The 22,223-nt window shown below is 35.6% G+C and overlaps 3 protein-coding genes across 4 annotated transcripts in view; 2 read left to right on the forward strand and 1 right to left on the reverse strand.

Annotated features, from left to right (window-relative positions):
• The window catches only part of LOC101852439 (intraflagellar transport protein 43 homolog A), a gene marked incomplete at its 5' end in the record, with an annotated part of 13,223 nt that extends 4,582 nt beyond the window's left edge, over positions 1-8,641 (forward strand). The window contains 6 exon segments of the mRNA XM_013089193.1: positions 204-293; positions 4,119-4,168; positions 5,484-5,556; positions 5,860-5,935; positions 6,965-7,027; positions 8,326-8,641. Of these exon segments, the coding sequence (XP_012944647.1) occupies positions 204-293; positions 4,119-4,168; positions 5,484-5,556; positions 5,860-5,935; positions 6,965-7,027; positions 8,326-8,436 (463 nt within the window).
• Positions 8,642-10,298: 1,657 nt separating this feature from the next.
• On the reverse strand, positions 10,299-18,080 carry LOC101850372 (spermatogenesis-associated protein 17). The gene is made up of 10 exons (XM_035972893.1): positions 17,976-18,080; positions 17,314-17,403; positions 16,786-16,867; positions 16,338-16,388; positions 15,751-15,854; positions 15,098-15,253; positions 14,331-14,481; positions 13,354-13,502; positions 12,491-12,620; positions 10,299-11,624 (listed from the first exon to the last, which is right to left on the reverse strand). The coding sequence occupies exons 1-10, from the start codon at positions 18,041-18,043 to the stop codon at positions 11,550-11,552; spliced, it is 1,056 nt and encodes a 351-aa protein (XP_035828786.1). The 5' UTR covers positions 18,044-18,080; the 3' UTR covers positions 10,299-11,549.
• A 492-nt stretch (positions 18,081-18,572) lies between these two features.
• Positions 18,573-22,223, forward strand: part of LOC101850607 (uncharacterized protein C2orf73 homolog) — a 12,461-nt gene continuing 8,810 nt past the window's right edge. For both annotated transcript variants that reach the window (XM_005110448.3, XM_035972894.1), the window contains exons 1-3: positions 18,573-18,730; positions 20,571-20,868; positions 21,674-21,866. In XM_005110448.3, coding sequence (XP_005110505.1) covers positions 18,675-18,730; positions 20,571-20,868; positions 21,674-21,866 — 547 coding nt within the window. In that variant the 5' untranslated portion in view covers positions 18,573-18,674. The remainder of the gene's footprint in view (positions 18,731-20,570; positions 20,869-21,673; positions 21,867-22,223) is intronic.

The following is a 22,223-nucleotide window of genomic DNA, read 5'->3' on the forward strand; positions in this document are numbered from 1 at the left end:
CTCTCTCTCTCTCTCTCTCTCTCTCTCTCTCTCTTTCTCTCTCTCTCTCTCTCTCTCTCTCTCTTATTAACACAAATGCACCCATTTTATTTCTTCTACTTTCTTTATCCTTCATTTAGTTAATGGCACCTTGATTAACACCCTTCTCCCTCGACTTAACTCCCTTCCCCCCCATGAACTCACGGCGGTGATCCTTTATTTAGTTTGCAAAAGCCAGACTCTCAAAGACCTGCCCCCAGAACAAAACAATCTTTTTTCGATGAGGATGATGATGACGATGACAACATCTTCCGGTAAATTAAAACCGTGTGAAGCAAAAATTGCTATTAGTTTAGGCTTGCTGTTTTCTCATGGATTAACATTACTGGAATGGTGGCAGTAAAGGTCTGTGATAATTATGATGTTCCTTCGTGGATTTGTGAGTTTTTTTGCTGTGGGCAGATGGAATGAACACTTCAGCATTTCAGCAATTTGCTAGGCACTTTTGAAGGGCTCTTTAACTTTCTGACTACCATTCACTCATTGTGAAAGCAGAGCACCATTTTCACTGAGTAGAACACAGCTGTGTAGTATTTCTTACTCAGATCACAATTCAAAAAGTTTTGTAAGCTTTAAGAACACACAAACACACTCGATAAAAACTTTTTTTTTTTACCAATGTTGTCACATAGGCAATAATAGGAACATTGAAACCTCATTGTCACATTCATGCGACTTAGTTCGTATTTTTAAAAAAAACATCTTGTCTCCCTTACTCTGTCTTCAAAAGAGAACAGAAAATAATACGAAGAAAGTAAACTGGAAATTTTAACAAATCTAGGTTAGATTAGAGGTTTATCAAGCCACAGCGTGATAAGGAATGAATTCCCACTACTTTTTAATTCCTGCTCTTGATTCCATGCCATTTCAAATGATTAATACTTATAGTTCTTTGGTTGAATGGTTTTACTCAGAGTCACAGTGTTCTCAGCAAGATCATGAGACCAGACAGTTTTATCTTGAATGGTTTTTCCCGGAGTGTTCTCTATAATTCAATAGATCTGTAAAACTGCCACTTGTTGACTTGTTTCTTTGACTAATGGTCACCAAGAAAGTTGGGAAAAATTTTGTGTCTTGAGCTTTTTTCCCCTCCAAAAGCCCTTCTCAAACTGTACTCTCTAACGCATGATGTATTGTCCACTTAAAGAGCACAAAACACATTGTTTTGTTTTTATTTAACATTCCAATTTGGGGTGCTGTTGTAATGCTTACTAAGAGAATTATTTAAATAACATAATGTTTTATTTTCTCATTTCATATTCCATTTTTGTTCTTTTTTTTCATTTTACTTGAAAGTAGAATTAGGTTTTTATTTTACCCTTTTCGAAGATTATACAGTATATTATGTAGATTCATAGTGGTTTCATTACCCCCCCATTACATTTACACATATAATAATGATATACACTTAGGTGATATTCAATCCAGCTTCCTACTGTTTACATTATAATAGACATGTCTTAGGAAAGATCTGCTGAAATTAGCTGTAACGCAAAGGAAAAAGTCGTAGTAACAGGGAAAAGGTAGACGTCCATTACCAGAATTATGGCTTTTATCAGTTTCGCTGCTGTCTTTAGACTTGAACTGTTCCATCTTTTCTCTTTCTATTATTGGCCACAGTAGCACAGTAGGCTATGAGGGAAAACACTTTATACATGGGGGGGGGGGGGGGGGGGGGTTTTGGGTTTAAAAAGAACCCGCTGTTTTAAGCCGCAGCCACCTAAAAAACATTAATCCTGGAGTTTTCTCCCCCCCCCTTCCCTCCCTCCCTCCCTTTCTCTCTCTCTTTCTCTCTCTCTCTCTCTCTCTCTCTCTCTCTCTCTCTCTCTCTCTCTCTCTCTCTCTCTCTCTCTCTCTCTCTCTCTCTCTCTCACCTACTTTCCTTCTTTCCTTCCCCTCCTCCCTTTACATTTAATTATGTAACCATCACTTCATACTTAATACTTTCTTCATTAACCATGTAGCTTTATGTAAATGTTCAAGCTGCAAATGTTTCCTTTTTCTCCTTGGTTATGATGTGATCAGCATGATCAGTCTACACAGCTATAGTGTCAGAACAAGATTTAGTTTAGTTTTATTAAGAGTTTTGCGGCACTTGCAACACATTTAGTTCATATAAGTGCCGAAGATGGAAGGTATTACTAGGAAGTAACATACAAAGAAGAGAAGGAGGTCAGATAATGACAATGAATTTTTTATAGAAAAGAAGGAGCAAACGAAACCAGAGCAACCGCCGCCCACCCTCTTAGAACAAGAGCAATGAGTGAATTTACGATATTTTTTTTAATCACTCCCGTCTCACGGCTGCTATCCCTGCCGGTTTGACTTCTTTTTTTGTTTACGCATGCTTTTTGTCATCATTGGGGGGGGGAGGGGGGGGGGGGGCAAGATGAAACAACTCATTTGTGACTTTTTAAAATGTCAAAATCGTGTTCAAGTAACTAAAAAGCTACAAAATAACACTCTTTATGAGACGGGAGTAATTCTATAAAATTACTGAATTTGCTTTGTGAATTTATTTGTGTTGAAAATTTAACTCATGTGTGACTCTGTGTGGAGCGGCACTAGTGTGGGCCTCTTCTGCTCTGTCCCTCTGCTTCTTGTGGACTGCTTCTTGATTTCTTGCTTTTTCTCAGCACACCACAACCAGGTCTCTGTCTCTTTGGTGATGTTGATTTTGTGTTAACTTGAAAAAATGGCCTTCGTCTAGATGCTCAAAAAGCACATAGGAGGTCCAGTATTTTATCTTATTTTATTTAATTCTGATTCATTTTGTTAGATTTTCATTTTTTTTCTTCTAGTGTTTGCTTTTATTTTGTGGAGAACAAGATGTACTTATCAGTGATTGGAGGACACCACAGTTAGATGTTACTTCTTTTCTTTTTCTAAATTCTCTCATTATTCTTGTCTGTTTTGTTTTTTCCTTAAATGCTCTAAATGACTGGCATTGTGTATTTAATATTAATACCGTGATGTGCATCTCTTTACTCAATCAAAATAAGATTATTTTGAGGGGTTGAGAGGATTTGTAAATAGAACAATATAAATAAAAGTGAAAATGTATCATTATTTCTTTTGCATTATGTGTCTCTTTGGCCTTTAAATTAATGGAATATGTGCTGTTTAGTTAGAAAACTGAATAAGATGAGTCCTGCCAAGTGTTTTCTAGTTCTAGTAGTGTTGGAAGTGTTTACATTAGTATCAAGCAAGAGAAAAATGTTTGGATATTGCATATTATGAAAATCCTATCCAATTAAAGATCGCAAAAATTCAAAATTTACTTTAATATTGATTTCCTGACTCCCTAACGTCTTATATGGCAAAGATGAAATGTACAAATGGATGATGGTTTGTAAGTATTTGAACATTCAACTTTTCCCTGATTCATTCCTATATATATCTGCTTTTAATACCTTATTTACAAAAGTTGAGAAAGACTGTTCTTTTTAATTTTGTTTTCTTTCACTTTATTGTTTCTGTCTATCCATCTTGCCTCTTCCCTGCTTTAAATCACTTTTATCATGTAAAATTGCTTCTTTTTGCTAAAATTGGCTGTTTTTAGATGCTATTTCAGTGTAGTTCCTGAGTATCATAATGCAGGCTTTTTCTCAGCATCTGTTTTGATTCTCTGCGCTGATTGCCTTCCCTGTGAACAGAGGGAAGTGATGTCAATCAGCTTTAGTTTTCTTTAATGCAGGCTCTTTTCTGACATATGTGTGCTTTTCATGTTCAGCCCTCTGTGGTCATTGTAATTCTTTTTTTTTAAATGGTTTTAAATCAAAAGTTGTGCATATATTAAGAAATCAGGTGATAGTCTGTGGGTGCAGAAATGAGTAATTTCCACAATATGTACCTAGGTATAATTCATAAAATTTGTTTATATTTTCTTACTTTCATTTGGGGGATTCGTTGCTTTGTAGAGATGTGCAATATTTTTTTTAAGCTTCCTTGTAGATTTGATTATGAAAGAATTGTTTAATCTTTACGTCAACCCATTTATGCAGCCTATTCAATTTCTCCACCACCTTCCCTAACTGGTGCAACTTCTGATGGATCACAAACTTTTTATTTATCCCCAGTGAAAGGCTGAAACAGGGTAGCCCGGACAGGGACAGTGATTCTGACAATGGTATGTTCTTTTTTCTCCTCTGGTGAACAGTGGTGGTATTATCAAGCTCTGTTCCAAACATAGGACTATAAAAAGGTTTTACTCCAGTCTGCGATTTATAGGAGTTCGGCTGATTTTAATGCTTGACTGCGATTGGAATGAACGAGGTTGACCCCAACATTGTTCTTGAATTTGGGTTGTTTAGGGAGTTTTCATGAGCCACTGTTTTCCTGTTCTGTCAGATATTGACACTGATTTCAGAGATTTCACCTTGTTTATAATTTAAATTTTACTGTTTTGAAAAGTGTATTTGCTATCAAACATCTATCGTCCTTATCTCTCCTCCTTCTTTTTTCTGTTCGTTACTCTCTTGTAACACTTCTAATCTTCGGCACTTATATGACCTTATTGTGTTGCAAGTGCCATAAAACTCTTACTTAAACTTTTAAAAATAAGTACCGTTCATATTATAGTCTTCTATTGTTATAATCAGTCCAAGCCCTCTTGTCTATGCGTCTCGTCTTTTATTTGGTTTTAGTTTTTTGGAAAAGGATTTATGAGGATTATTTACTGTCTAAAAATAGCCTTTTCAAACTAATGACTTGAAATATATTGCTGTTTTGTTTTCCTGATATTTTATGTGGTTCAAGGAATTAAACCTTCCCAGTTTCAACAGGAAAAGTTTCATTCTTTTGTGTCGCAGCCACTTTATCTGTCATAATTTGAGTTGCTATTTGAGCTGTGCATCTTGTTTTCTATATCAACACATTTTTCAACTCCTTCACAAATGAGCTCTACTTCCTGTTTACATTTTTCTTTCTGAAAATGTATAGGTGTATGGCCTTTACTCGCTTGATTTGCCTGTTCTAAACTATTCTAAAGCATTTCCCAACAGAATGTGGTGAAATCATATAAGTTTTCCTGATGTAACAGTCTGTATGTTATCAACACTTAGAGGGTTAAAGCTGAACCATTCCACACAATTTTTCCTGATGTAACAGTCTGTTTGTTATCAACACTTAGAGGGTTAAAGCTGAACCATTCCACACAATTTTTCCTGATGTAACAGTCTGTATGTTATCAACACTTAGAGGGTTAAAGTTGAACCATTCCACACAATTTTTCCTGATGTAACAGTCTGTTTGTTATCAACACTTTGAGGGTTAAACTGAACCATTCCACACAATTTTTCCTGATGTAACAGTCTATTTGTTATCAACACTGAGAGGGTTAAAGCTGAACCATTCCACAGTGACAACCAGTCACTCATTTACTTGCATCGTTACTTCTTTGAATGCATCACTTCTCATGATCTATTCCTTTTTGTTTCTCTCAGACATTCCAGTCATCCCAGAACTGGAGGAACAGACAGAAGAGGACTTGACCTCAAAAGTTGCATCAGCTCCCAAGTAAGCCTTCTTTGAAAACTAGAGATATTTACTTTTGATTTAATATTTTGAACAGAGGTGTTGAATTTCTGATTAAATCTGGTAATCCGGATTCCTGATGTTGTTTGGGTTTTTCCCGACTTCTGGCTGATTGTTGAGATGTTATTGCTCTTTGTATAAAGATTGTCGTGATACAGATGTATTAGACTAAAGCTATCTGCTTGTATGTGTGTGTAGTGTGTGTGTGTGTGTGTGTGTGTGTGTATGTATGTATGTGTGTGTGTGATTTCTCTTAATCACTCTGAATTCTCGTTTTCCTCTCAGCGTTGCTGTTAACCGAGTGGCAACCTACAGAGAGCTAGACAATGATCTTCTCAAACAGGCTGCTTTCCTTACTCTGGTAAGTCACCCACCTCACAGATGTAAACCCTGCTCCATTAAAACAGACTACATTATAGCACACACATAGCAAACACACATATAGTGAAATATACACACATAATGGACAGATTTGCACGTCCCAAATATTTTCTTATACACGCTTCTTCTTTGTTTTTAAAACATGTACATTGCAAAATTCGTACATAACAAAAAGATTTCTGTGTCCCGCCAAATTCGCTATGTGCTTGCAGGACCGAATAGCATTTGTGCTATATGGTGATAATTGTGCATGAGGCTAATTAAGCTTCTGCATGCCGTAAAATGTGGGTCGCAGTGAGTACAAAGAAAGTATTTATAAAAGGCTAATGGGGACAGTGCGTGCCATAGTATATATCAGTAGCAGTGAGTACAAGAAAATTGGTGGCCTGTGTTTACACTTCTAATGTCTCTTTTGGTGTTTTGGGTAGATTCTATACTTCCACTGATAAGTCTTTCTCTTTGATCTTGAAAATTAGTCTTGACTTTCTTGTTCTTTTTGCAGTAGCTTTCTACCATCAATCCCCTAGCTCTGCTGTTGATCTTAGTTGGGGTCTCACCCTTCTTTCAGACATCATAGAAGAGTGTGAACTTAAGTCCTCCTTTCTTTACTTGTGAACATCTTTTGGTATTCTTTTCGAGGATGACAAACTAAGTTTACTGTTTACTAAGGAGATCGCTGTGTTTATTTCTTCTGTTGCTTTATACTTTTTTGGATATATGATATAAATTGATACTTGTTTAACAGCTTCAACAATATTGTTCATTAATAGATCATCCTACTACATGGCTTTCTTCAGCCTTAGTCATAATTGTGAAATAGTCGGTCCATAGAATTCTAAAAGGGTTTGATATCTCCTTTTTTTAACCTTTTTAAACCATAGATGGCATTTTTTTTTTTCAGATAGGGGAACCTCAATGGCAATAATCTGTTTTACTGAAGCATAAGCTCTATCTCAAAGCTGAAAAACAAGCAGAAGAAATTTTGACTTTATTTTGTCTGTCACTGCAGGACAATGAGGTTGATCTCAAACTACTGACCAAGACTCTGTCTCCTTTGGATGACCTGATTGAGGTATGTCGTTTTAGTTAATAGATATTGGTGTTTGTAATTTCCATTCCTTTGAAGGAAAATTTGAATGTCAGAATGGTATAAGTTCAACAGTTGTTTTTATGTGTCTCCTCTTTTTTTTCAGTTTGAAATTACTACTGCCTAGTGCTTGCTGTTTTCTTTAAATTCTTTTTTTAAGCGTATCCGTACGTCGTGTTTTGCTATCGTATCCTTATGACATGGGGAACTCTGTGCCACCACTTTCCAAAGAGGAAATTTACTCATTAATCCGATCCGTACGCTTTGCATAGCAGTCTGTCAAAATGATATTTTGAGAAATACTGAAAATTTTGAAGAGATCTTCGCACTAGAAGTATTCTAAAATGTGAAGAATACAACCCCTGGGGTACAAAACGACCCCAGGCGTACGGATAGGGTTAAAAAATGTTTGTGACATACGCTAGACATAAACTTATCAGTTTAGTTTTCTTTGTTTTGTTTTATATTTTTGTGTGTATTTTAGGACAGAAACTACAACACTTTCACAAAAACAGCAAAAATATTGTTTTGGCTAGTTTGGCTTTAAAAATGTTTTAGTCCCCAAAATTTGTCATTTTTTGAAAAGTTATAAAACATTAACAAAATAAAATAGAATCAAAATTCCTTCTGTTCTGTAAAGCTCAACGTCTCCAATTGAAACTGGCCAATTTTCATAAATCTAACATAAATAGGTACAGAGTAACTGGATTTTGAAAAAGGTTAAGAAAAACTGTCAGGCAGCGGCTTTTCCTGTGCTAAGGCGCCAGCAGCGAATGAGTTAAAGCTTATTCATTTACCTTGCTTTTGGTGAAAAAATACCTATTTATCTTAAATAGAAGTCGAAGTACTTGCAGTTGAAGGAGGTGGGGGGTTGCCTTGTGCCAGAAGTGGTGCTAGAAGTAAAATTATCTAGAAAATGGCCGCCAAAGTTTGTTCACTTCCAAAGCTTGAGTGTCCTTGAAAACTGCAAGTTTACATTTTTTTTGTGCGCGTGATCAATGTTTTCAGTAAAATTTACTCAGAAATGTTTTGTAATGGACATTAAAGGTGTTGAGCCAAAAAGAAGATTTCTTTTTTATTTGCCTAACAGTCAGAAAACAACGGTTTCTTTTATTTGATTATATTGACTAATACTGTATTTATTTACCTACTTTACATGTTATAATGACACTGTCCAAGATGACCGCCTTTGTAAGATGACTATTTTTCTCCTCGACATCAGGTGGCCGTTTTGGACAGGTACAAATGTGCTTTACAATCATTTACATTTTTTTCTCCGCCAGGATGACAAGCCTTGGGACTGGGACCGACTCTTCACAGAAGTCTCATCAGAATTGAGGACAGAATGGGAGAAAACAAGACCGGGTGAAGAGGAAGTGGAAGCTGAACAATAGGAATGTTTCGTTTTGGTTTTTTTTTAGAAACTGTTCTATTTAAAGGGAAATGTGAGGGTTTACATTCCATCGAAACAAATTTCCCTATAATTTCAGGTCATCAGTGTCCGTCCACTTGATCATGTTTAAAGCGTATCACTTTTGTATATGTCGGTTGTGATTTCTTGTTTGTGCTTAATGTGTAAATAAATCATTTCTTACTTTATGACCTTCTCTTTTTTATTTGTTCATTTATACATATAAAATTCATGGCTAAGTGATTCCACTTTTGTGTACCTTAATCTCCCTGTAGCGCTTTCTTCAGGACCAGTGATGAGAAGATTTGCTTTGAAAACTCCTGTTAACTCATTTGCTGTCATTTAACTTTATGGCTCAAGGCCAAAAGAATGCCAGGCATTTTGGCAGCTATTTAAAAAAACATTGTGACCAAATTATTCACCGCCCAAAAATGAGAGTTTCACTGCACAATGCAAAAGGAAATTTTAAGATATCTTGAATGATCATTTTATTTTTTTAATGACTTTTTACAAGTTTGTCAAAATTTGGAACTTTTTTTTTTTTTTTTAAATTAACTACTAGTACTATGTCTTGATCTTGATTGCTAAGTCAACTGTCACTAATATCTACAGCCTTTCACTAGTCTCTACTAAACTTTGAAACAGCTACATAGCTTGGGTCAGCATCGCTGTCAACTTCTTTAGCACAAGAAAAGTCTAGATCTGACCGGGCCTACTGACATGTTATGGGTCCATCAGTTCGAACCGAAAAAAAAAAAAAAGAGATATATAAACTCAAACAATGCTCGACCAACTCATAAGAGATAGCAGCTACATGAGTACCCTCGAAGACCAGCCCCGAAACACATCGGGTAATAGTAAGGGGGGGGGGGGGAAGGAAACTTGAAGCCACGGGTTTTCAGCAATAGCACTACCCCATCTATCGATTGAACCATAAACTCTTTGGATCTGGCAGCGAGTGAGTTGAGCAAATCTGTCCATTCTGTGTCTAATCTCTGTTCTCCAAATAAAATTTAACCCATTCTCTGTGTACTTAAGAACAAAAACTATTCCAATCTTTGTGATGTATACACTTTAGCGAAGTGTAGAGTCAGCAGCCATGGTCCTGACTGATTTGTCAGCCATAGGATATCGGATCACTGAATTGTTCAAGATGTTTACCACTAATTCAGCACCGGCATTTTTAGTGTAGCAGTTAGACCCTTCGTTATTGCTCGCAGGAGACCTGGGTACATTTTCCGAGTGGGGAGAACATTTTTTTCAAGTATCACAGTCTTTCTGCTGAGGTTGTTGAAATCCTCTTAGCCTGAAACTACTAAACGATCTGAACTGTGGCGATGTAGGTGTATAAACACCTTCATTAAAAATAAAACAATTCAGCAACAGATTTGGTATACACATGGATCTCCCAGTCGCATATCGCACCCCAAGAATGACAAAATTCTCTCTCCAACTTTTGGTGGCACTGAGTCATACTCAGCAAACAGCTACTATAGGTGGAGCCTGTGTAATGATCGTGGCACTAGCATGATTTGTTGATCAGAAAGACAGAACCAGCATCTGTGGTGTAGCAGTTAGGCGCTTCGCTATCACATGCACAGAACTGAGTTCAATCTCGAGTGAGGAGGAAATTTCTATCCAGAATCTCAGTTTTTCTGTTGGGATATTGTATCCCTTTCAACCCAGGTTGGCCCTGAATGGGCAGGGTCAAAGGCCGTCTCCGAAATGATTTAATGTGTGTCACAGGGGGTATGAAAAACACATAATTTTTTTTTATTTCAGAAATATAAATGCAAAGCCATTCATTTTTAGTATAAACAACTCAAACAACTGAACAACATCTCATTTATTTTTTGTACACTTTATTCTTCGCATTATGTACACCTTGTGTGTACATATCAACTGTTTCATTTTGTATGACTATTATTCAAAGATATAACTGAGTGGCATTAGTTATAATAAAACCTAAAGAAAAAAATAACATGTATATATTTATATTTTGCTAGAATAAAAACACATACTTCGATCACTGTAATCATGATGTTAATTTTATAATCAAACTTATACTTCTGTGCAAGGTTTCTTACTATAAACCCATCCTTGGTAAATTTTTAATATATCATACACACAAAGTAATTATACATCCACTTTCATTTTGATTTTAAATAAAATCAAAGCCATATTTGAGAGCATGTGCGACGGCAAACGTCAGCAAATTTTCTGTGACTTGTAGACATTTCAAAATTATATTTACAACTGGTATGCCAGGGAGCGTATCCACCACTTGTCCTGACATTTTGCAAGCAATGTTAACCTGAGGGACTTGCTGGTCTGGTTGGTTTGTGATAACCACCAGTGATGCAGTTACACTGAAAGAAACAGGACATGCAAAATAAAAAATACTTCTAAGACCTCAAAACAATACCAGTACCACTGTATCTGTGAACTGTTGTTTTATTTGGGGGGGCGGTTTTTCCCCTCACAAAAATTTCTCAAAATCTTCTTCTAATCTACCCAAATTTTTGTAGAATTTAATCTGCTCCTGTTGAAGAGTAAATATTTTACTTTTAAGCTTTAATCTATGTCATGTACGTTTAATGAAGAAAAAGCAAAACTCAAGACCTTATGTGTATTTTCATTGCAGCCACAAAGGGAATACGACTAGAAAAGGAATGGCCAGAGTTTTGTCGGAAGGAAACTTCGGAAAAGAAAGGATGAAAAATTTTTAGATGTGCTTCATGTGAGGGCATCAAAGTTTTTTTTACACCTTAAAGAGTCAAGGAACAGAATACGGTAAACTCTACATAAAAACCACAAAACAATTATACAAACACTGAAATTCAACTTTCAAACAAAGGAACATTTCTATAAAGCCATGCACAGCTGGCCATCAGTATCTCAGAAGCTGGCCTTTTGATTTAAAAAGATAAAAGTCGACTTCAGTTCTACCAAAATATTTGTAAAATACTTCACTTTATTTGACATCAAAAAGTTTACTCTGAAGTTGTTGATGTCATAAACCTCTATAAAATTGGCAATAGAACAAAATGTATAACAACAAGAAAAGCTCAAACAAAACTCTGCAATTCATAAGCTTCACACTTGTCCTTGAGAATAGGTATCATTGAGTTTGGAGAAAATGGGGATTGGCGGCACCAAGGTCTTGAAATTCTGAAAAAGAAAACATCGTAAGGTAGTATAAAGCCTATGAGAATAATCCATCATTTGTATATAATATAAATATATATATATATATATATATATATATATATATATATATATATATATATATATATATATATATATATATATATATATATATATATATATAATATGTATATTGTATATTTATCTATCACCTCTTGCTTACACTGCACTTAATCAAAAGGTGACATCACAGATACCTTTGAACAGAACTTATTAAGTCCACAGAAAGTTTTACAGCATAATCAAGTCTCTGAGCAATAAGTCCTATTTAAGCAGGACATTTATATATATTTTAAAAAACTATTTTCTCATCAGTGCAAAAGGGGGGGGGAAGAAAAGGGACCCCCCCCCCAAAAAAAAACCCAAAAAAACCACAACAGTTTTTATTTTTTGATTAACAACTTTTTTTTTCTTAATTCACCTGGCAGGATTTTCAAAAATAATCCTTTCTGGCATACAGAAACAGAAAATGGTAACCGCAATACAAGTCTTTTCTAAAAAAAATGTTGTACCAAAAAAACAAACTCTGAGCAACCAGTGGTATTGAGCCTTATCTTTTTTCAACATAAACTGTTCAAAAATTTCGATGCAATTAGCTTCTTTCTTCAGAAAAAAAAAGAGATATTATTAATATAGCTGCGCTACGGTGAAAACATACCCTTTTTCAATCAAGTCAAAGCTTTTTTACCTGGATACGCCTTATGGACTCCAAGTCAAATACAATTTCGTCGTTAAATAGCATGAACAATAAAGTGTGACTAGAAAAAACTGCAAGTACAAGAAAAAATAGATAATAAAATAGAACAGAATAAAATGACAGCCCTGCCCACCTGTGAAAACACATGTTTGTCCAAGAATTCCTCCCTGTAGTACTTGGTCCCATACGGTAAATGTCCATAACGTGAAGTGGAGTGCAGCAAAGGTTCGTACGGCACCGAGCGGTGCGTGAATGGCTGGAAGCTATAGATAGACACAAGAATACAAGAGAGGATAAATTTCCATAGAGAACAGAAGCGATATTTTCAAGTAATGTATACAACCACTATTATTGTATAAAGATATCATTTTTTTCTAAATATCAAAACTATCTAGTGGCTAAAAAAATATTATTATGATCACAGTAAACAAAATAATACTAATATTTCCCATTCACAGAATCACTGTAGCTTTATGCAGCATTCAAGATATGTTCAGTTGAATCTACAAAGAGTTGAGTAGAAATTTGATTCGAATGTAAGAGAATAATAACATTATAAGTCCTTAGAGCCAAACCTGCCCTACACAAAAATGATTTAACAAGTGAAAAGATTTCACCAGCACTGCATTGCACAATTAATTTTTTTCATGAATAGTGTTAATTAGAGAACATGGATATGCTGTGGTCTGTGATGATGATGATAATGGCAATGACGATGATGGTAATGATATGTTTTTTCTAGTAACATTCCTGATAGGCGAAACATTAAACTATTTTTCACACAATATCATGCTATTCTAAAAAAGTATCAAAGTCTTCAAATGTGTTCTTTTTCTACCATTCAATAATGATAATGATGATGATGACAAAGGTCAGAAACATACCTGCCTATAATAACATAGACATCAATGCTGCTATCCCACCTCTCGCGTAACCTTCTTTGTATCGATAGAGGCTTGAAAAAACAAACCACAACAACAAAATCAGAAATCTTACGTGCTGTCGTTGATCCTGGTGACCCACTCTGCATCCTTCAGTTTCTGCCTGGCTTTCTCCAGGGAGTAGAAGTCAGTGGACACACGCAGCGAGGGTTGGAAAGGCTTGTAGCGCTGCTTCTGAACCACCGCTGGGTCTCGGAATGGGCCCTGGTGAAGCAACAGTCAATGTTGAGGTCAAGTTCTGGCTTGCTTGCGTGAAAAACAAGTATATACTTCTTCTTCTTCAGCTTCTTCTTATTATTATTATCATTGCTATTAATATTATTATTTTCACAGTAAAATACATCAAGTGCTATACAGCATACTATGAGGCCACAGTCTTATGCTGCTAGAGAACTAAGCTGCAACGACAAATGCTACTCTCTGACCTTGCCATTCCAGTCTGGAAAACAGCTAAAAATCAAACTCCACAAACATGGCAAAAATATAGAACATCTCTCGTATAATCTACTGACACAATCATAACAAAGCAAAGTGTTCACAAGATTAATTAGAAGATTACAGCTTACTGAAAGAACTTGAACAGTTGAGTGACAAGAAAAGACGTAGAATACAGATTTTAAAACTCTCTATCTCCCGGGGGGGAACGCACAACGTCGTGCCTCTTTTTTGGTACTAAATCTAAAAATGACAAAAACGTCATGAAACGGGTCATTAAATCAATTCAAGCAAATCTATTTTGATAGTTCTTCATCTAATGAATGAATTCCCAATACAAGAGACTTGTTTTCGGCAAGAGCCGAAAAGTAATTTAATGTCGAAGTCGTCGTACAGGAATGTGCCCAAACCACTGCCAGTGGCTCACTAGCACAGCAGTTCCGACCGCGAGCCACTGGGAGTGGTTTGCCAGAGATAGGGTTAAAAGAGCGTGGGAGCTAATAAATGTGTGGTGCGGAACCATGACCTATATCGTCTGGTTAAGATCCAACACTTGAAGAAGAAGAAGATTAGTAAGCTGTATACAAGAACGTATACCTGAGGTAGTGCAGACAGAGGCGGTAGTGTTTTGGGGATCTGAGAGTTGTACTTGACCCAAGCAGGATCAAATTCAGCTCCTCGTTTCTTGGACGTCTTATGGGAGAGAGGCCGAACGTTGCGCAGCAAATATTCAGTTTCCGTCGGGTACCTGGGGACCATGTAGTTTATGTGATTTCTGTATTCACAAGAATTGTTTAGCTCCTCTTCAAAAGGTTCAAACAATTATAATGAAAAGTAATGCTTTACTCACGCTTACAACTCCAAGATTAGAAACACTGATAAATACATTTCCTTTGTCAAGTATAGGGTTCTTATTTTTGTAGATTGAGTATTTGAGTAACAAAGGTCAATTTCACTAAAAGTTTTTTCAGTCTCAGAAAAGATATGAATACTCATGAATGCGCAAACACATACAGATATATCATCCACACATGCAGGGCCAGATTTAATCTCTGGAATGGGGGCTGTAACAGGTCACTTTTGAAAGATTACGGTTGTATGTATTTTCATGTTAACAGACTGAATCGATAACAATATTATGTCAACAAAAAGTTAATTTGGGCTTGTCCACCACTCAGATTAGTCAGGATACAGCCCAGCCCTACCCTGTCATACAACTTGCCCTCCACATACAAATACACACACACACATACACATACACACACACACACACACACACACACACACACACACACACACACACACACCATCTCCTCTTCTCAATGTTGAGACAAAACAGCATTCAAAAACACAGACTGACTTACGGTAAGAATGGGGAGTTGTAAATGCCTGGCATGACCTCTGTGCTGACCAGGTAATGGTGTCTCCGAGCCTCCATCTTCCTGTGCTCCATCTCCTTCTTCTCCTCCTCTCGTTTCCGGGTGGCTTCCTGCTGCTCGGCATATTCTGAGAGCTCAGACCTATAAACAGAAAAAAAGGGGTAAAATAAGACACACTATCATCAAATTTTTAAAAATGTTCTCAATTTTACATTTGATAAAAACCATGCAAAGTTGTGGTACTGGAGCATTAACCTATCTTGTACATATTTTCTCTATCTATGATAGGCAAATCAGTGCAAAATGAAATCAACTTCTCCAAGTAGTTACTAATCTGGAGATATTCACTATCCTATAATACTATAAAAACAATTTTCAATCTGAGAACAAGCAGCTAAAACCTCAAATAAACAATTTCTGTGACCATAGTACAACAGCCTAATCGATCTCAAAGTTTTCAATGACATGACAAAAAAATTGCATTTTTCTTACAAATGAGTTCAAATGAGCAGGTTTTATAGACTCTAGACATTATTTGGTCTTTAAAAAATATAAAAAATGACTGATTATTACAGTTTATCACAGACGTATCTAAAACTTTTCAGCATTATAGAAGGGCAAACCTCGAACAAACTTACCTTATGATTTCATTCTTCACTTGCAGAGCCTCCAAATATCTCTTCCGGCTGTAGTAATTAAACACATACTTCCTCACATAGTAACCTCTCCAAACTTTTTGTACCTGTAATGAAAGGTTTTTTTAAGTTGCAGGGACTGTAAGCTTAAAGGGTCTCTGTAGTTTGTTCACACACAGTGAGAAACATTAATGTTATGGAAAATTACTGTCATCAATTATATTGAAACCAAAGGCAATAAGTATTGTATTAAAATAATAGAGGTAACAAGATATTTCTTTACTATAGCTATGTCTTTACATATTAATGCCCAACGTCATTTTAGCAGTAAATTGCTTTATAGAGGCATAATGACCTTTGATTGCAACGATATTATCAACAGTGACAGACACAAGGATCAAAGATCAGAAACTAAGGGAACCAACATTTTGGCAGAACCAAATATCAACCCAGAAGAAGGAAATGCCCATAACTCATGTGAAGACACCACTAAATATACCAACTACTATACAATGTAAGGAAGCTGCCACAGCCTTTTATCACAGAAATGTGACATGTGCAAGAAAGATAACAAACAAAAAAATAACAACCTTGCAAGCCATAGCATTGTAGTGGTTCAACTTCATTATGAAGACCGTGTTCTGAAAAAGAAAACAATTCTTAATTTAAATTTTACAATAAATAACATTATCAACATTTGGTAAAGAATTAAGGAAAAAAAACAATGCTATTGAAGAGTCTACATAAATTAGGTAGAGCTTTCAAGCATGCCACAAGTTTTTAGTATTTTCTCGAAATCACAACACACTCGCAGTGCTTTAACAATGTTTCATCATAATGGAAGACACTAAGAATCATATAGCCACAAACTTCTCTTTCATGATACCATAAGAAAAAGGCCATTATATCCTGTTGGATTAAAATGAACAATAAGCCCTAAACGTAAGCACTTTTAAAAGTCATAAACAAATGCAAAAAAATCATGTCACTCCTAGATAAAAAAAAGAAGCTCAGTCCACTGAAATCTTCACTGTTTACCTTCAGAAGAATCCTGAAAAATCTTCGTCCTAAAAAGCCCCTCCATCGCCTTTGAATTGCTGTAGCACACCTGTTAGTATGTCTGATAGAAAGGAATGAAACATTTAAATCATAAGTATTTTAAAACAAACTGTGACCTATGGCAGTGACAATACTTCTTAAAATCTAAAGAACATCGAATTATATTATTAGTCAAGAATGCTACACCACTAATTATTGCATTTTACTTAGTTATAAAAAGTAGGCAAACAGAATGCCATAAAAATGGATCAGTGGTAAAAGTTTCAAGGTTTGAAGCATCTTTAAAGTTACTAATGCAGGGCAAAATTTAAGAATAGATTAAGTTCCGACTTCCTGGGTGCTGTAAGAATATCAGGGACATAGTTTTCCAACCATCCAAAAAAAGGTTTAAAAAAAAGAGGTTTAAAAAAAAAGTTTTGAAAAAAGAACTTCAACTCCTCTAATTACTCATTTTTTTCCTGAGTTATACTTTAGAACTCACAAGAATATGTAAGAATACAAACTCACTTCAAATAAGAACGAACCCTGGTGGCTCGAAACCATGACTGAATTTTCACAGCATTTGAGTACTCAATCAGTCTGGCAGCTTCTGCATCACTGAAAACGTAATATAACATTACCATTTTAAAATTATTGATCATTTGCTTGTCAAATCACAACAGAGATATCAACTTGAATGACAAGAGACACCTCTGAGACAAACTAGGATTCTTGTCAACAAATACAACCCATGTCATTCTTATGAGGATAAGAAGAATTGTATTCATTTCATTTTTGACATGTAGATTTAATTGAATACGTAGATCTAGATCTAGCAACCAAAGCGAAAATTGCCCAGCCCCCATCACGTAACAGGAGGAACATAGATCTAGTACATTCTTCTTACCTTAAGTTTTAGCTTGATTATCAAAAAAGGAGACAAAATGCACAACTTAGAAATCTATTGCTAATTTAAATCATTTACATTTTTCAATTTCAAAACTGCTTTTTTTTTTTTTTAATCTTGATGATATTCAATCATATTCATCCCAGTCAAAACAAATCACGTAGATCTAGCCAATACCACGAACTGTCCGGACTCTTTACTAAAAGTCAGAAGTGAAATTTACGTAAATTACAGGTTAATAAAGAAAAAATACAACACATCTTAACTGAAAATACACTCGTACTTCTTTTTGTCATATATTTCAGCGATAATTCCATCTGTTTCGCCCAATAAGCGAACCATAGCCGCCATCTTGTTTGTCCATCACCAAGGACCAGGGTTGCCAGTACCGTCGTCTTCTTTCCTTCTTGTGGGATGGTTTACCTGGCCATCGCGTACTTCAAAAATTAATTTCCTTTTACTCAGTAAATTACGTCCTGCCTGTCGCACGGGCTCATCAGAAAATTTTGTAAACCAATTTTCTCCACTCTCCAAGATCATTTTCGAGATATATATTAAGTTATTACTGCTTGTTATAGTATATTCATTGCGTAGGCCTTTTTTTTTTCCTGTTATAAATCATTCACGTAATGATTCAGATTCTACATTTTTGTTGAAGTGAAACAAAAACCAGAGCTGAGAGCACATCCAAAAAGACAACTTTAAAAATTAATAATTATTCACCTATTTCAATATTCTTTTCACAAATTGCAGCTCTAATTATAATCAATGAGCTACAATTGGTAATTGAGGGGGTTCAGACATCGTTACATTTGTATTACCAACTAATTACAACCAGGCATTTGGGAAATATGCCTGTATAGGCTATTTCCGCTAGTCTCTTAGCAACTATTTACATCATGGCGGCTTCTTTCTAAGTTTTCTTGTTTTGCGGTTCGTGGTTGCTGTTTCTTGTTGTATACTTTCAACAGAGCCATACACCATGACCCTTTTTATGCCACCGATTCAACGAAAGAAAAAAGTTGATGAAAAATACAAGTTAGTTACCGTAATTTGTGTTCTCTTTGTCGGCTGTTTTAAATCGATAAATCTTTGTAAAGACTTGATTGACTTGATCTAGAAATCTTGTTCAGTAGTAGATCTATATTGTAGTAATATGTAGTACAGTATCATTAGATTTATATGTAGATTGTATTTGGGATGCCTGCCATTGAGCTGTGTGTATATATTGTGTATGTGTGTGTGTGTGTGTGTGTGTGTGTGTGTGTGTGTTAGCAGTAGGCCTCTACCGCCGTCTATCTGCTCAGAATGTGTGTGTGTGTGTGGGAACATGCGCGCACTGGCATCCCATAATCCATGTTTTTGAGTAGTGTCATGCTTATTGCTATTATGAAAAGGTTCCCTATCCACAGTAAATCAAACATCTGATTAATATCCGTGCTTGTTTATAGGATATATAATATATATGATTCAGGGGGGGGGGGGGTGTTGCTTTTGTTGTTGTTTTTTAAAATTATTTTGTGGGTTTGGGTTTTTTTAATACATGAGTACCAGTACATGAGATAGATAGTGAGCAAGAGAGTGAGAGAGAGAGATCAGAGACAGAGAGAGAGAGATCAGAGACAGAGAGAGAGAGAGATCAGAGACAGAGTGAGAGATGAGAGACAGAGACAAAGAGAGAGAGAGAGAGACAAAGAGAGAGAGAGAGAGAGAGAGAGAGAGAGAGAGAGAGAGAGAGAGAGAGAGGAAAGAGAGTAGGCCTATATGTGTGTGGTGAGGGGAGGAGGTAGAGAAAAAGTAGAGGGGATGATGAAGCATTTGATTATACCTATGTGTATTACCTTTTCAGTTTGGTTAGGTTGTGAACTCTAGAAAGTACTTATAAAATCCTTATCTCAGGGCCTCTTAACCAGTGGCTCTCCCAGTGTGCTGCCTGAAGTGGCTCGGCACAGTCCTTTACGGCGGCATTGACTCATTGACATATCATTTTTTTGGCAGTATCCAAAAAGAGCTGGGTCTCTTGGAAGTTGTTTCATTAAATGAAAAACTATCAAAATAGTATCATTTGTTTTTATGCGAAATTAACAATTTTGACATTTATATCACTTTAAGGTTTCTTACCAAAAGAAGACTCTGGCATTGTGGGAAAACCCCTTTTTTGAGATAAAGTGTTAAAATCACATATATGAGATACATTTTATAATTGACTTTTATATGATTGTTATTATTATTATCATTTTTAAAATTTGTAGTATAGTAGTATTTTTGTTGCTATTTTTATTATTATGTATATTATTACAGTTGGGCACTGATAACACAAACACGGAAAACTAAAAAATTTTGGATAAGCTAGGCTTGTACAATTTGCTATTTCACGACTGATATCTAAACTCTGCATATATTTTTCTGTTATTGGTTAACCCAAATTATTAATCCGTCACGTGTCTGGGTTATCAATGCCATACTGTATTATTATCATTATTGTTGTTGTTGTTTGTTGTTATGTTGTTATTGTTTCGTCATTGTATTATTGTTATTATTATTATTATTATTATTATTATTATTATTATTATTATTTTATGATTATTATTTTTATTCTATAATTTTATATTTGATTAATATTATCATTATTATTATCATTATTATTCTAGAATCACATTATAAGTCAGCCATTAAAAACCTCAATATATGTTGTTGTAAGTCAGCCATGAAACCTCAGTAAATGCTGTTCTTTTAAATGTAAAACTATCCACTTTTTATTTTTTACTGAAAATAAACAGTAACATAAACACCTAATGGCTGCAGTATCATATATTGCCATTGTTTTGATAAATTTTGATTCTTTGGTATAAATCTTAATGCTCCTTTTTTTTTTCAGTCCTGACTCTTTTCGGGTCATCAGTGAGGACGCTGTGTCAGATCATCCTAAATACAGACCCCTACCATACAGAGCATCGTTTGAACCTCGAACACCAACTCCAAAGGCCCCCCAAAGAAACAATAATGCTTCAGAGGGAGAGCCATGTGTTGCCCCTGTTCTGGAGCCTGTCAGGGCTCTGAAGAATACCCGAGTGTTGCCTCAGATTCTCCCTGATTACAGAGCTAACAAACCTCAAGCTCGTGCTTGCGGATTTCTTGACAGAAACGTTAGATTTCTGAATGAACCAATTTGTAATGTGAGTATTTTTTTATTTTTTAAAACACTTTTCACATGTGTAGCATGGAGAATACGCAACACTTATGCCCATGGACAAGGATACAGGTGCGGTACATGCAATTCACGCCGTCTGCGATCAGCATCCCATGGGGGCATATACAGAGTGTTAACCATTAGTTTTCTTTTTACTTTTATGTAACAAATTTTTCTTTCAAAATACGCTAAGAAGGTGAAGATTAATTATTAGCAAACCAATCTGTAATTTGAGTGTATGGTTTTTACTTTGTTTTAATCCTTATTTTTTCACAAGTCTGTAACAAATTTTATTTTAAAAATAAATAAATTTAAAATGTTAGGGAATCAAGAACTTATACTGTTTTACACACAAATGTATGCAAATTATGCTGTTCCTGTGAGTGCTTAGGAAGTGCTAAATCTTATTGGGACAAGAGTGGGTGCACCAGGAAGCCAATGGTGGAAGAGCCGTGTTCTAACTTTCCCACTTAATATATCTTTCCTTCTCTTCATTACTTTTAATGTTAAAGAAATCCTGGTAAGGCTATTTCATTCTGTTCTAGAAAAGTTTGTGTACCTTTTACCAATTCAATCATAATTGTAGTCATTATACCACAATCATAAATGCATATATTGTACATGCAGTAATTAGCTTTTCTGCTTAGAATTTGTTTTGATAAATAGTGTGTGTTATAATGGGATGTAAACAGGTTCTAGACGCTTTCTATAGTCTTACACTATGAAATAATGCCTCGCAGTTCTATGAAAGACAATATTGATATCAATAGCCTTGATAACCTTTCTTTCAGGTGTATACAAAGCCAGTTCAGCATGAGGAAAAGCAATGGTGGCCAACGCGGCCAAATCCTGGAGACTTACAAGTACCGCCATATGCCGAAGACACTCACTACAGAACTGATTATAACAATCGCCACGGGGAGAGACCTGATGGATCAGGAAGACACACTTCCAATGTACATAGAGACCCTGCTTTAGGCACAGGTAAGAAAGAGAGAGAGAAAGGATATAACCTTACATAATAATATGTAAATATTGTCCTTTCCTTGAGGCTAATATATTATGGTGTTTCTTAAGGTTTATAGAATATGTTCACCTGTGGTTCTGAGCAATAACTTGCTGTCCCGGTGGTTTTATGCACCCAGCATAATTTAGCAAAATTTGATCATTTTTTGTGTAATTTCTGATTATTTTCCTTGATCATTCTTTGTTAATAATAACAGAATCGCATAATTTCACATTTTTGGGCTCAGTTTGCATAATTTCAGAATTTTACTTGCATAAAACGACGGGACAGAATAAGAAGGCACATAGGTTGGAAATTGATTGGGGGGGGGGGGG

Source organism: Aplysia californica, unplaced genomic scaffold (assembly GCF_000002075.1).
Source record: "Aplysia californica isolate F4 #8 unplaced genomic scaffold, AplCal3.0 scaffold00892, whole genome shotgun sequence".
NCBI classification, from domain to species: domain Eukaryota; kingdom Metazoa; phylum Mollusca; class Gastropoda; order Aplysiida; family Aplysiidae; genus Aplysia; species Aplysia californica.

Coding starts and splice junctions, on each gene's coding strand:
- LOC101850372 (XM_035972893.1), bottom strand. CDS start 18,043: ATGGCGGCTATGGTTCGCTTATTGGGCGAAACAGATGGAATTATCGCT. Junction 16,868..17,313: donor AGGGTTCGTTCTTATTTGAA/GTGAGTTTGTAT, acceptor CCTTTCTATCAG/ACATACTAACAGGTGTGCTA. Junction 16,389..16,785: donor TTTTCAGGATTCTTCTGAAG/GTAAACAGTGAA, acceptor TTTCTTTTTCAG/AACACGGTCTTCATAATGAA.